The 12,525-nt window shown below is 38.1% G+C and overlaps 1 protein-coding gene across 1 annotated transcript in view; it reads right to left on the bottom strand.

Annotated features, from left to right (window-relative positions):
- GALNT11 (polypeptide N-acetylgalactosaminyltransferase 11) overlaps positions 1-12,206 on the bottom strand; it is a gene marked incomplete at its 5' end in the record, with an annotated part of 24,929 nt that extends 12,723 nt beyond the window's left edge. The window contains 5 exons of the mRNA XM_010290808.1: positions 1,796-2,014; positions 4,562-4,714; positions 6,548-6,665; positions 9,555-9,804; positions 12,081-12,206. Coding sequence (XP_010289110.1) covers positions 1,796-2,014; positions 4,562-4,714; positions 6,548-6,665; positions 9,555-9,804; positions 12,081-12,206 — 866 coding nt within the window. The remainder of the gene's footprint in view (positions 1-1,795; positions 2,015-4,561; positions 4,715-6,547; positions 6,666-9,554; positions 9,805-12,080) is intronic.
- Between the last annotated feature and the right edge of the window lie 319 nt (positions 12,207-12,525).

The following is a 12,525-nucleotide window of genomic DNA, read 5'->3' as shown; positions in this document are numbered from 1 at the left end:
CCCTACACACATCTGAAACGAATTACACAAAACCTTCTAAGTAACATTTCCTCACACCCCAGAGACTTCTAGGAGAGATCTCATTTTTATCATTCCTCATTCAACAGAAAACTTTCAAACCATACAGCTACATGAGCTTTGTATGATTTTCATCGTTGTTTTTATTGGCCATGAAGATCAGCATTTGATAACGCTGTTAAGAACTGTCACAATTTGTGATCATTACAGTTCTTCCCAGCTGTCAAACCAGGCACTTATCTCTGGCCCAATTAGTTTTTGAGAATAAGCTGGGATTTGGAGTGATTCATCCCAAATCCTAAAGAGAGTCTGGCACACAGTGGTGACATTGGCTGATCGTTCTGTTCCTTGTAGGCATCTGGAAATCATTTATACAATCATCAGAGCCAAGGTTGACTCTCCCACATAATGCTGGGTATAATTTTTGAACCCCAGAGAACCAAGCTAAGGAACTGCATTTTCTGTGTCTTGTCTCCCCCTTCTTAAAAGTTTTTCTCCAAATTAAACCATGCGAAATAATTGCTAGGAAGATTTCTCCTTACGTGTTGTTGAGGGATTCAGATCCCGCCCCCACATCAGGAATTCCTTAGTTAAACTTCTGTCTGAATGAAAGCAGAAATCTATTAAATTTAAGGGGAGTGGTCCACACCTGACTAGGGGAATAACAGCATTTAACAACTAGGGGAATCAGCCCATTGTATCAGTTTTATTCAGAGAAACTACATGTTTGCCCTAATAACTAACTTTACAGCTTGGCTGGGATACTATTATAAAAATACTGCACAAATTGTGGATTCCCAGATAGCTACTTCCAAGCAAAAATCTAATGATGTCAATAGGTTCTGCACGAACTCAGGTCCTCCAGCCTGAACCTATGTGTAGGACCAGCAACTGTCAACAGCTACTGCAGCCTGTGTTACCTTGTGGAGAAGGCTACATGGCTATTTAATGCTTCCAATTATTGAGCTAGAAGGGAATCTGCTAACCATAATCTATGTGCACATGCGATAGTTTATTCAAATGTCTTCTTTTTCACAGAGAAGACCTTGAGAAAGTTGTCTCGGGTTTGAAGTTATCCATTATTTTGGGAAGCATAAAAAGCACACATCAGACTAATCTGGCACTGGAGAGAACAGATGCAACTGTGTGCTGGCTTTGCCTGCATACAAACCCATAAACATACGTGTCAGAGCTAAGGCATGAATTTAATCATGATCTCCTTCATGAATACATGTGAAAATTTATCTCTTCACTTTTACTTTGAAGAAAAAAGAGCAAAACTCATTTTCTGTTCATTATCTAACAGTCAAGACTAGAAAAGCCATCATCAGTCTCAGATGCAAATGTTCATCTTTGCAGAAAATTATCCAGTAAAAGCAATGAGTTTGGAAACTAATTACATTGTACTCTTATCGTAAGCCAACAGAGCATGAATATTTGAGGCCAAATTTCTCTCTATCCAAATCCATCTTCAGAACCAACAGCCATGAAAGCGCATTCTAAAGACATCAAAACTTCATAACTCAGAGCTTTAAAGTAAGAAACCTCATTGAATAGTATCTAGTCTGTTGACCTGAAATATAGATCAGAGTGAAACTGATTTGCCTGTCTAAAAAGACACAAATTCCGTTATTTTTCAACATGGCTTGTTCCAAAACTACAAATCTCTGCTCTGTGGAAACAGACTATTTTTCTTGTGTTTGAGCAAATCTTTCAGAAAGAATCTCAAAATAACTAAAAAAACAGAATTCTATATTTTGAAGAAAATTCATCTTACCCTTCCACGCTGGATTATTTTCGGTCGTTTCTGTGCTCTATTAATAAAAACTGGCTGCGCAGCTTTGGCATTGGGCCCAGATATTTGCATCTCAGGATAGATATTATCTAAATACCACTTAAATGACTTGCAGTTCAATCTTTTTCTCAATTCTACACGGTCGGTAATGTTTCCATAGTTCCTCATCCTTAGCTCGGGTCTCAAAGCAAAATACTGCTCCTGTATTTAAGAGAAACAGGTTGGGGGCAAGGGAAGAAGAATTTCAGATTACTGATTTCCAACTTTTTCCTGTTTGCTGAACTCCCAAAGTTTCACTTCATTTTGCTAATGCTTTTAACTGGCATTAGGAAATTCCAGTGTTTATATTGCCAGAGGTGGTGAGATTTATCTTGCCTAACTCTGAGCTAATCTTTCTAGACTGCTTTTCTCATGAAGACACTTCTCAGGCATGAATCTGCTGACCTTTTTTAGATGCCAACCTGAGGAGGAAACAAATCAGCCCTATGCTCCATTGGCAATAAAGGCATCCTAGAGTCATTAAATCAGAATCAGATGTGTATATGATCATCATCCTCACCTGGCAAAGGTTTCTTTAAATTAGTTTGATTGTCCAGTTGATTGTTTTCATTGTTGTGGGGTTCAAGTGTATTTTCTCTTTCACAGTTTCCAGCCTTCTAACTTTACAAGTTACCAGGGCAAAAAAATTCCGTATCAGAATAAATCTATGAATGGAACCATCTTGTGAAGTTCAGTGGGACCATGCAATTAATTCACATGAAGAATCAAAACTGTCAGCTTTCTTGTGAAGCCCAGTTTTTCCCATTCATCTGCATCATCTCCAGAAAGGCTCCCACAATGTTATTTTTTCATGTTCTAATTTATGATTATACTCAATTGTACCTGATTAGGCAAGGACAGATTAAGATTCCAGCTCAGTCTTATGGGCTGTTCAACTCTAATGCAGGGACAATGACGCAAACACGAATTCATGAATGTACAATGTGGCATGAATACTATTACCAAAACTAGAAGAAAAATCCTCTTGTAGAGTCTTTAATTCCAGCTAGATTTACAAAGCTCATAAAAAAGGCATTGTATTCACACATTAAGTCGTTTACTAGATATTACTTAGAAATCAGTTTTCAGGGCACCGATCTATGGTATTTACTTGTAGACATCTGGAATTTACTTACCATAATGTGGTTCTGACAGTTTTCAATTACTTACTGCTATCTCTGATATTCAGATGACAGACAGCATTATCTCAAGACAAATTACATATCCGTCCATATCAAAATCTTTGAGCATTTGGATGCGCTTGATGCATCGCTGCTATTTTAATAGTAGAGGAAGGGGAAGCATTACGTACATTGGACTGTTGGACAGCTCTGGGAAGTTTGGAGATAGGCTGGACATCACTATCAGAAATTGGTCTGCTTCAAAAAAGTAGCTCTGCTACTCCAATTGCCTCTTTCCTGATTAAAGTTCAAATTTTAGTATCCTATCTTTTCTGCATTATTTATTTCCACTGTATACATGAACTTACTTCTTTTACATTTTGCTTTTGACAGTTACGAAAATCTTGCTGTTTCCCTTCCATTATGCAATTTTATTTACTAGATATTGGTATCTGGTCCTTGCTGCAAAACAGGTCCTTCAAGTCTCATCTTTGTACTGTGCATCATACAATCACTTCAGTAAATTATAGTGGCCCTAAATTTTTGCATTACACTTATAAAAACAAGAATATTTCCAGGCTTGCCTTCCATACATAAATCTGTCATAATGACAGACTCTGGCACTATCAGAGAATTAGATTAGAAACAGCTGGAAATGTTCAGGACACAAATCTGTTGTAAGAGACTGCTAGAATCAGCAGTTTGTCCTTGCTGGACAAAGTAGTATTAGCTGGAAATAATAACAAACAAATCAATTCCAAGCTTCAGAGAAAGCCATCATTAATCACAAAACAACCGTGCCCAGACACCAATACAAAGGAAAGTGATAGAATGCATTATGGAGATGGAAAATGGAGATAAAAATTAATGACCCCTAATAGGTTCCTCAAACTGACTGAACATCAAGATTAAAGGATGGGGTTTGAAACATAAACATCTACAGAATACAGAGTTAATAAAATATGTCTCTCATAGAAATTGTAGGGACCACAGGAGCTGGCCACACACCAAATCCTAAGGTCTCACAAGCCAAAATGTCCTCAAGTATCAGAGATCAGGGCTTCACAAAAACTTGATCTACACATAAAACCATCAGTACCAAGATCTGAAGACAAAGAAGGAATACACTTGCCCTTGAATCCAGAAGTCAATCCTGATCGGTCTTTCAGGGCAAGACAGACTAAGAATGAGACTGCTAATTAAAACAGAAAACAACCAACCAACCAACAAAATCCCTGTCTCACCAACACGGAAAGGCCTGAAAGCATACAACAAGTTGTATATGGCCCCCACGTAATACTGATTTGAACACAAAGCAGTGCAGAGCCTACAAGAACTCATTTGTCATCTTTTACTTCATTAAAAAGCTGTAAAACAGTCTCCAGCAGGCAGCACAAGTAACATGGAGTAGACTCAAGAGCCAAACCACAATCCTACAGAATTTAGGAATTCGTATCAAAATTAACAACAGGAAATCAGACTACAGAAGGAAGACCCCACTAGAGGTGCTAACAGACCCACTGTGATACAGTCCTTCAAACAACAAGCAGTTAAGAACATTATTTCACGACCGAGAATCGACTCTTACCTTATATTCATCCATCCACACATGTGCCAGCCTCAGGGAGTTATGAGCCATAGTGTCCTGTCCCCCTGGTGAGCCATAGGGACGCCTTTTACGGAAAATGTGTCCCACCCTGGAGCAGGGGATGATGAGAAGTCTACCACCACACATCCAGATCTGTCCATACAAAACCAGAATAACACCTCATTGTATGTATGACAAGGCACACTACCTCCTTCTCTTCTTCAAAGGATACTTAGGTAGGTTTATACACGATGATGCGATTAGGTGTCAGCAATAGCATGCTTTCTGACAAGTTAAATTAATAAATCTTCAGGTTACAAAAGACTATTTTTGTCATATCATCACTCTTTCCACAAAACACACCATGGTTTTCAAAAAACAAACAGTAAATGTTCTAAAATTTTATGCTCTAATGACCTGTTAGAAAACACTGAAACACATGGGCTGAGATTCAATTTGCAGATTAAGATATCTAAATTTATTTGTCTAGATGAGAATTCAATGTCCACACTTCCACTGTAGATAATGAAGATCAGTCAGTATCATCAAGAGAGCCTGGAGAGCTTTTCAACTAAATATAAACACCTATTTTACACAGCTGTTTATTTCTGTTACGTATATGGGAACTCAGAAATACTGTTCACATTCAGATACTACATTTGGGTGCCTTAATCCAGCTTCATTGCACCCCAGATCTAGATTTCACTTACACACTGCTTCCATTTATTTTTTTAAATTTCTTTTTGAACTTCAGCTTCCAGCAAATTATCATCATTGGCCCTTTGTTGGACTAATGTGTTCTACAACCTCAGAAAAATCTTCTCACATTAGCAGTTTATAATCAAGTCACTTTTAAAACTCCTCCTGGATAAGGTAAAGACTCAAGTTCTTTATAGCTCTCCCCCAGGGAGAGGGGGTTTCAAGACCTCATAAAGCTCTCTCAATATACTCCCATTTTTCAAAGCCCTTTTTACTGACACTGTATTACACAGTAACAACAATAATTTACTAAAACTCCATACACTTCTACTCAGATATCCAATAATTATATTTTGTACTAAAAACTTGAAATATTTTATTTATTCAGTACATACACTTTAAAGTCACCCAAATTTATGAAATGCCAGTTCTTATTTTTGCGCTCTAGTCTTGATTTCTCTAATGACCCCATTTGACAGATTTCTCTAAAGTTTTGGGGGTTGTGTGTTTGGTTTTGGGTTGGGTTTTTTTTTAATGTTAACTTCACTTTTTAATCGTCTTTTTATATTTTGCGTGATAGCATCTCATTTTCAGGCAGACTCTTGTCAAACCTATTGATGAATCCACTCTACAAAAGTGAAGAGGTAAACATGACATTGAGCACAAAGAGTCATTTTTCTTTCAGTGGGATGACAGAGAAGATGAGATAAAATATAGGAAGCCCAATGAAGTATCACTTTTGAATCTCCCGATTACAACTTTCTTGGTTTTTTTACCAACGAAGTTGACTCCTCTATGTGACTCTTAATTCAGTTATAAAATATTTACATTTCCAGACCCTCAAAAAGAAGGCTGAAGTGTCTGAAAAGCCCATACGTGTCTAAGGAAATATAATAAGCTTATTTATTATCAATGTTGCTGTGAGCCATGCATCTTTTTAACTGACTTGTGAAATCCATTACACATTGCTTATAAACTAATTTCAGAAATTTGCATGATTATTCTTTTCTTACGCTTCTCTATAGGTACTATAAAATGCTCCACCAAACACAGAAAAAGCCACAAACATTTAACTACAGAGCCCAAAATTGTCTTTAATCTTCCTGTTAAAACTTAACTGATGATTATTGTAAAGGCAGTTACTGTGCACTGAAGGCATCCTTCCTGGGAACAAAACTGCCAATTTCTGTGTGCACATGGCTTCCAGTGCTAAAGAAATTGTATATAAGGAAGAGAAGCAGCCAGACACTGAGGTTCATACTCCAATACACATAAAAACCAGATTACCCGAAAAGATATTTCCAGATTTTCTCCTCCCCAGATGTCCATGCCACTATCGTATTGTCCAAGTTCATTAAAGTACTCACGAGCCATAGCAAATAGGCCTCCAGCCATAGTAGGTGACCTAAAAAGGAATATTGAAAGAAGTTCATTTTCTTTTAGACAGAAAAACAACACAGTAATTTTAGCTGAATCAGCTACTTTCAAAGCTTAAATTTAGACCTACATAATACAATTTAAATCCTGCAGACACTAGAAATCATCAGATCACACTTCTACCCTCAAAACATTTTCAAAAGCAGATCTGTAAGTGGTATCTGTGATCTTTCATTATTCCAATACCAATCAACAATATTGAGGAAAAGGGGTAGGGCAGGGAAAGAACAAAGTGGCCATCTGTCTACTTCAAAAAAAAAAAAGAAAAGAAAAGAAAAAAAGAAAAAAGTGAAAACCTGTGCAAGTTTGGAGTCCATCAAGTTTTCTACAGTGAAATGTAGGAGCTGCCTTTAATTTGATCTGCCTTTACCAGAAGCTATTTCCCCTACAAACGCGTACACTCACACACAGTAATGTGTTCTTCCCCCTCTAACAGGGGCAAATTATACAGACCAGGCTTGACTGAACTGCAGAAGGAGTAGAATCCAGAGTATACATTACTTTCCCATATTAAATTAGATCAAGAAACAAGGTCCAAATTTAAATTATACAAGCCAGGGGACTGCTAAAAGAAATACCACTCTATCTCATAGATAGTATTTAAATACCATAGAAGCATTGTTTCATCATTGATGCAATGATCAGTTTATAGGTAGGTTATTTACAGGTTTTTGTATTTGCATAGATGTTCTTTTCGGGGTTTCCCAGTTTTTTCCTTTGCCTATGTGTTACCAGAATGGCGCTCTTGTTTGTAAAATCTGTATATGATCCCTGTTGTACAGTATCTAAACTGAATTGCTACTGTATCACAAAGCTATAATATGCGGATGCCCTAGAAGAGCATGAAAGAGAGTAAAAACACGACATAAATACGATATGATAGTTGGAACATGCAATGGGCTGGGAACAGGCTTCTCATCTTTGTTAATAAAAACCTGTGATGAAACCAAGCCTAAGTCTGGATTTCCTTGCTTGTTCTCACACAAATTTCTACTTTCCGTCACTTTAAAACCTGGGTTGAAAGGTTGCTCTCAATGTTTCCATCCCTGACACCAAAATATTTCATTATGAAGGTTTTTAAAATGTAAAACGTAAGACTTTCCATTTGATGAAGAGCCATTTTCAAAGGTTAAATAGCCATCTAGCTTCTTTTTCAAAGCAGGCAGAGACCTCTAAGTAGGAAAAGTCACTTTCATACTCCGAAAATGTAATCTTTTTAGGTGATTAGAATCCCTTTAAAGTTCTCTGCCTTTTCCATCAGAGTTTTTCCTAAAAGTGAGTTGAAGGAATGCAACAACGGTGTTGAACACAGGAAGAACTAACCTTCAGGCATGCCCCAGATTAACTGTGAGAACAGCTCTTAACAGAATAAGGATTTTAAGATGGTCTATGCTGGTTCCCCATTCAGATTTTCCCAGCCTGTCATTTCCCTTCTAGCTTCAGAAACTGCCACAGTAACACCTTCCAAATAAGCCAGTCAAACTGTTAAGTAACTTAAGGATTTTCCTGGCTTCTCAGACCAAATCTTGTGATGGGTAGACACGGAAAGACTAACTGCAGAGCTGTCAGACCACAGCAGAGAACCTTGTGCTGGAGCTGCTTGCATCAGCCTGAAATGCTCTTCATTTACAGTCCAAGAAAAGAGAATGAAAGCGAGATGAGACTGCCCAACTTCTGATTCACTTTGCAAATCTTATAAAAGTACCACATTCTCTGCAAGGAGTCAGTTTGTAAAAAAGGTAAAGTTTTTCCACCTTACAAGCCTGAATTCTGTAGTGAGATGGTTACCTGCAAGTAGAAGCAGCACAATCAGCTTCTTGGCACTGCTCTACCAGCACTGTCCCTTCTCATGAACAGATTCACACTGGGACAGCTTCTATTCTCATGTCTGAACCATATGTGTCTGCTGCTGAAAAAAGGCGTCTAGTCAAATCATTTTGTAACAGTTACGTGTCCAGTAGTAACCAGATATTGCCAGTTCTGTACAGGCAAGACAGCCATCAATGGTCAAAAGATTAAGGAAGGTAACTTTCAAGTCTTACTGTAAGCTTTATAGCAAGACCTTTATTTCAGAATGACTCTCAAGCAATTCAGACTGCAAAAACAATATGGACAGGCTTCCAAGCAGACAGTTTTAGCATTTGCCACACTGTACAAAGGGACAAGTAATATTTTAAAGATGGTTTTCACATCCATGTGTGTTCATTTAGAAAGCTTTATGACAAAATAGTTGCTTGTTTGAGGACAAATATAAATGAAATCTGAAGCAAAAAAATAATACTGACATAGAAAATTACCATATGCTCTGATGTTCTCTCCCATCAACTACGAAACCATCTTCCTATTACCACAAAAATATATTTTCCTAATCTAGCAATTCTTAAGCATTTCATCACAGAAACTATAGAGCCTATGTTAGTGGGGTATGCAGGCTATTACCAGAACAAAGGCGATTATCAAAATCATCATTAAGCCAAATGCAATGACAGACTGGAAACAAACATCAATGCATAGCTCAAAAGTTAAATTATTGGATAGATTTAATACAGAATAGTGTAAGTTTTTTAAGAGTTTTGTCTTTAGCAAAAGCTGCTGTTGTACAAGCATTCTCTAAAAGTGTGCTTTCTTGAGCTAATAAGACAGATATATCTAATTTATGATGAAATGTGAAAAATTAAACCGAAATGGCTAAGAGTAACCGGTATTATTTCTAAGTAAAATAAACAAGTCAGACATTTGACAGGTTAGGCATCTGCTTCTAGAACTGCACACCCAGATACACTCCACAATGCTTAAGAAGTGCTTCTGGTCATCCATATGTTACACAGAGCTTCACACCATGCAGGAGGAGCCTTACTTGATCGGAGCAGTGGGCCCCTCGGGTCCCTCCAGTTCTGACAAAGGAACAAGATCCCACTTAAAGTGCAGGCCCCAGTTAAACCCTCCACGCACAACTGGGGAAGAGCTGTAGGCAAGTGTGTCAGCACTGATTATGTCAATCACAGGGCACACCACAGTCCTGCGATCTTCTCTGATGGGAGTCAGCAGAGGTTGTAACCACATCTCGTTCACCTCACAGTGACTGTCCAGGAACACCAGCACTTTCCCTGCAGTGGCCAAAGCACACAAAACACAAAGATCCGTGGTAAGGTGAAACACACAAACACATATGCAATTATATCATCCGCATCCTCAGCACCCTATGTAACAGTGGGGAAACACCATCTGCATTGGAAACGCTGACAAACCAGAGACTCCACAGGGACTAGTTCAGTCACAGAGGCAGAAGGTAGATCCTATTTAGCTATGAAATGCTCATGGGGGCTGTTATTTGCATTTCTTTGACAGGGTTTTATAGTAGTCACGTGTTCTACCCAGACTGAGCAGAGCTACGGTACTTTAAAGGAAGCATCATCAGAGCAGCCCTCGGAGTCAGGCGGTGCATTTGCCCTAATGCAGAGCACCTCCCACACCTGAGTTAGGCTACAGAGACAGCCAGAGATCACAGATACTGGGCTGGATGAATTATCCCCACGACAAAGCTGGTTCTCTCCACTGACTGTCATCAGCTTGGGCTCGCTTCATATCACACTTCAGCATCCATCCAGTTACTGATGCAGCTAAGATCTGTGGACTTTAAACCAAGTCATTCCGATTAATTAATCTGCAGTCATCCATGACAAAGGCCACAACGTTTCAATTCCTGAATATAAAGTAACATAGAGCATCTCCCCAGTTCATTAGCTCTAGAGTGATTGTGGATTCATACCAGTTTAACAGGAGAGTGAATGTTCATGGGCAAAGCCAAATCCAGTATTAGACCAAGCAACGCTTCAGTCTGATCAATTTACATGGGGATTATCCACCATGGTCAGAGAGGACAGTTTGATCCATAAGACACCTTCAGGTTGAGTTGGTCTAAAAAGTCATCTGAATTCTTATGACATAACATAAATTTTATGTTTATTCTATTTAACACTAGAATAACTGGAAAGAGCTTTAAAGAAAACAAACTTTGCAACGTACAAATATAATGAGTCACCCATTAACAACAGACAGTATTTGACTGAGGAGAAAAAGAAGAAAGAGAAAAAGACTCCAGCAGTTCAGAAGAGCAATAAAATGACTTAAAATTGCATTAACTCGAATCCTAGCACAGCTTGGAAAGTGAAAGCACAATTTTCTCCCTGGATTATGCCATTACAATGCTAATGAGTAAACTCCAATTAAGAGACTTTATTGGCCACTCAAAATTATTTGAGAAAGTAGCACATACTTTCTCAGACGCAAAAGAATTTAACCAAAAGTGTATTATGGTAAAAGGCACACACAGCGTACATAAAGCACAAAACGTTATTTATCCCAATTAACACACTGCAACAACAGAAAAGCTTGTATGACAAACATTACAATTAGATTGGCGAATTAGAAACCAGATTAGAAGGAATAAGGAAGCAGATTGCCATTTTAGAGCAAGTTTTCACATGAAAAATTGCAGAAAATATTCTGTGACCACATATCTAATGCAGATGGAGATGTTCCTGAGACAACATTCTTTCAGGGCATGGATAGGGAAAATTCTACATTGCCTCACTACATTTTATCAAATACTGGTTTTGTTTTACTATTTCACTGACCCATTCTAAAAAGTTAGCTCATTTTATTGAAAGCAAATGTTCACAGGAGGGGGGGGTGGGAACAAAACACAAACCAGCAGGTCAGACAAGGTTTAAAAGACACTCAAATCTGGCTCCAAATTCGCAAAGTCATTGTTTGGGTATCTTGAAAAAACATCTTCCCCTTCTTACACAGCACAGATTTTCTAAATTTAATTACAAACTATAAAGCAGTGAAATTATTATATCTACTCTATATTTATGTATAAGCAAGTACCAAGTCCTCCTTGCTTCTTTCTCATGGAGTAACAGAAAAACCTCAGGTGAGGACTAATTCAGTAAAGCTATGAGGAAACACTGGAGGAAACTATATAAAGACCATGATCAACTGCATGATATAAACATTTAAATGCACAGGTAATGTTAGTTAAGGTCTCTGTATTACTGAAGACACTTTGTGTAGGTCTTGAGACATACGTTAATAAGACAGTCAAAGATCAATGTAATTAACTCATTGCAAAGTCACTGATATTCCGAAACAATTGGTAAAATGTCTCTCACCTAAAATAGCATTACCCCAAATCTTTCTTCCCCTGTGCTAAGTTGTGTAGCTTAGAACATGGCACGACATGCAGAGTCCCTACGGTGGGCTAAAGCAAGCACAGGTCAAACATTCAACATTTAAAAGAGCTGCGCTGCAGAATGAGAAGTCACCCAATTAACTTATGGTCAAAGTATGTAAGGAACAGAGAAACAAGGAAGTATACCTGTGGCATGAGAGGCTCCAATCATCCTTCCTCGAATCAAGCCTTCCCGTTTCTCATTTCTTACCAATTTTGTGGTTTTGGGAAGCTGAGTTTTAACATATTCACCTAAGTCTTTCTTCAAGTCAGCTGAGAAAACAAAAACACAAGTTCAACAACAGGATGGAAACTGTGAAAGCTTTGTTTAAAATCCCAAGATATTCAACACAAAAAGGATCAAAAACTTGATCAAAAAACCAGTACAGCACAGCTTCAGACCAAGAGTATCAAAAAGAGAGTCACTCATCCCACATCCTACACCTGCCCTGCAATTCCTGTGGCCTTTTTTTGGTGTTTTATTCACACGTTTTCCTATTAACTGCTTCACTTTTTCCTGCTGCATTGCGGAAACCCACATGGACAAAGCAGGTACATGACTATTGATGGACCATATGACTGGGCCCTCCAC

The sequence above is a fragment of the Phaethon lepturus genome, unplaced genomic scaffold (assembly GCF_000687285.1).
Source record: "Phaethon lepturus isolate BGI_N335 unplaced genomic scaffold, ASM68728v1 scaffold50150, whole genome shotgun sequence".
Lineage (NCBI taxonomy): Eukaryota > Metazoa > Chordata > Aves > Phaethontiformes > Phaethontidae > Phaethon > Phaethon lepturus.
This window is presented reverse-complemented; position numbering and strand designations above follow the sequence as displayed.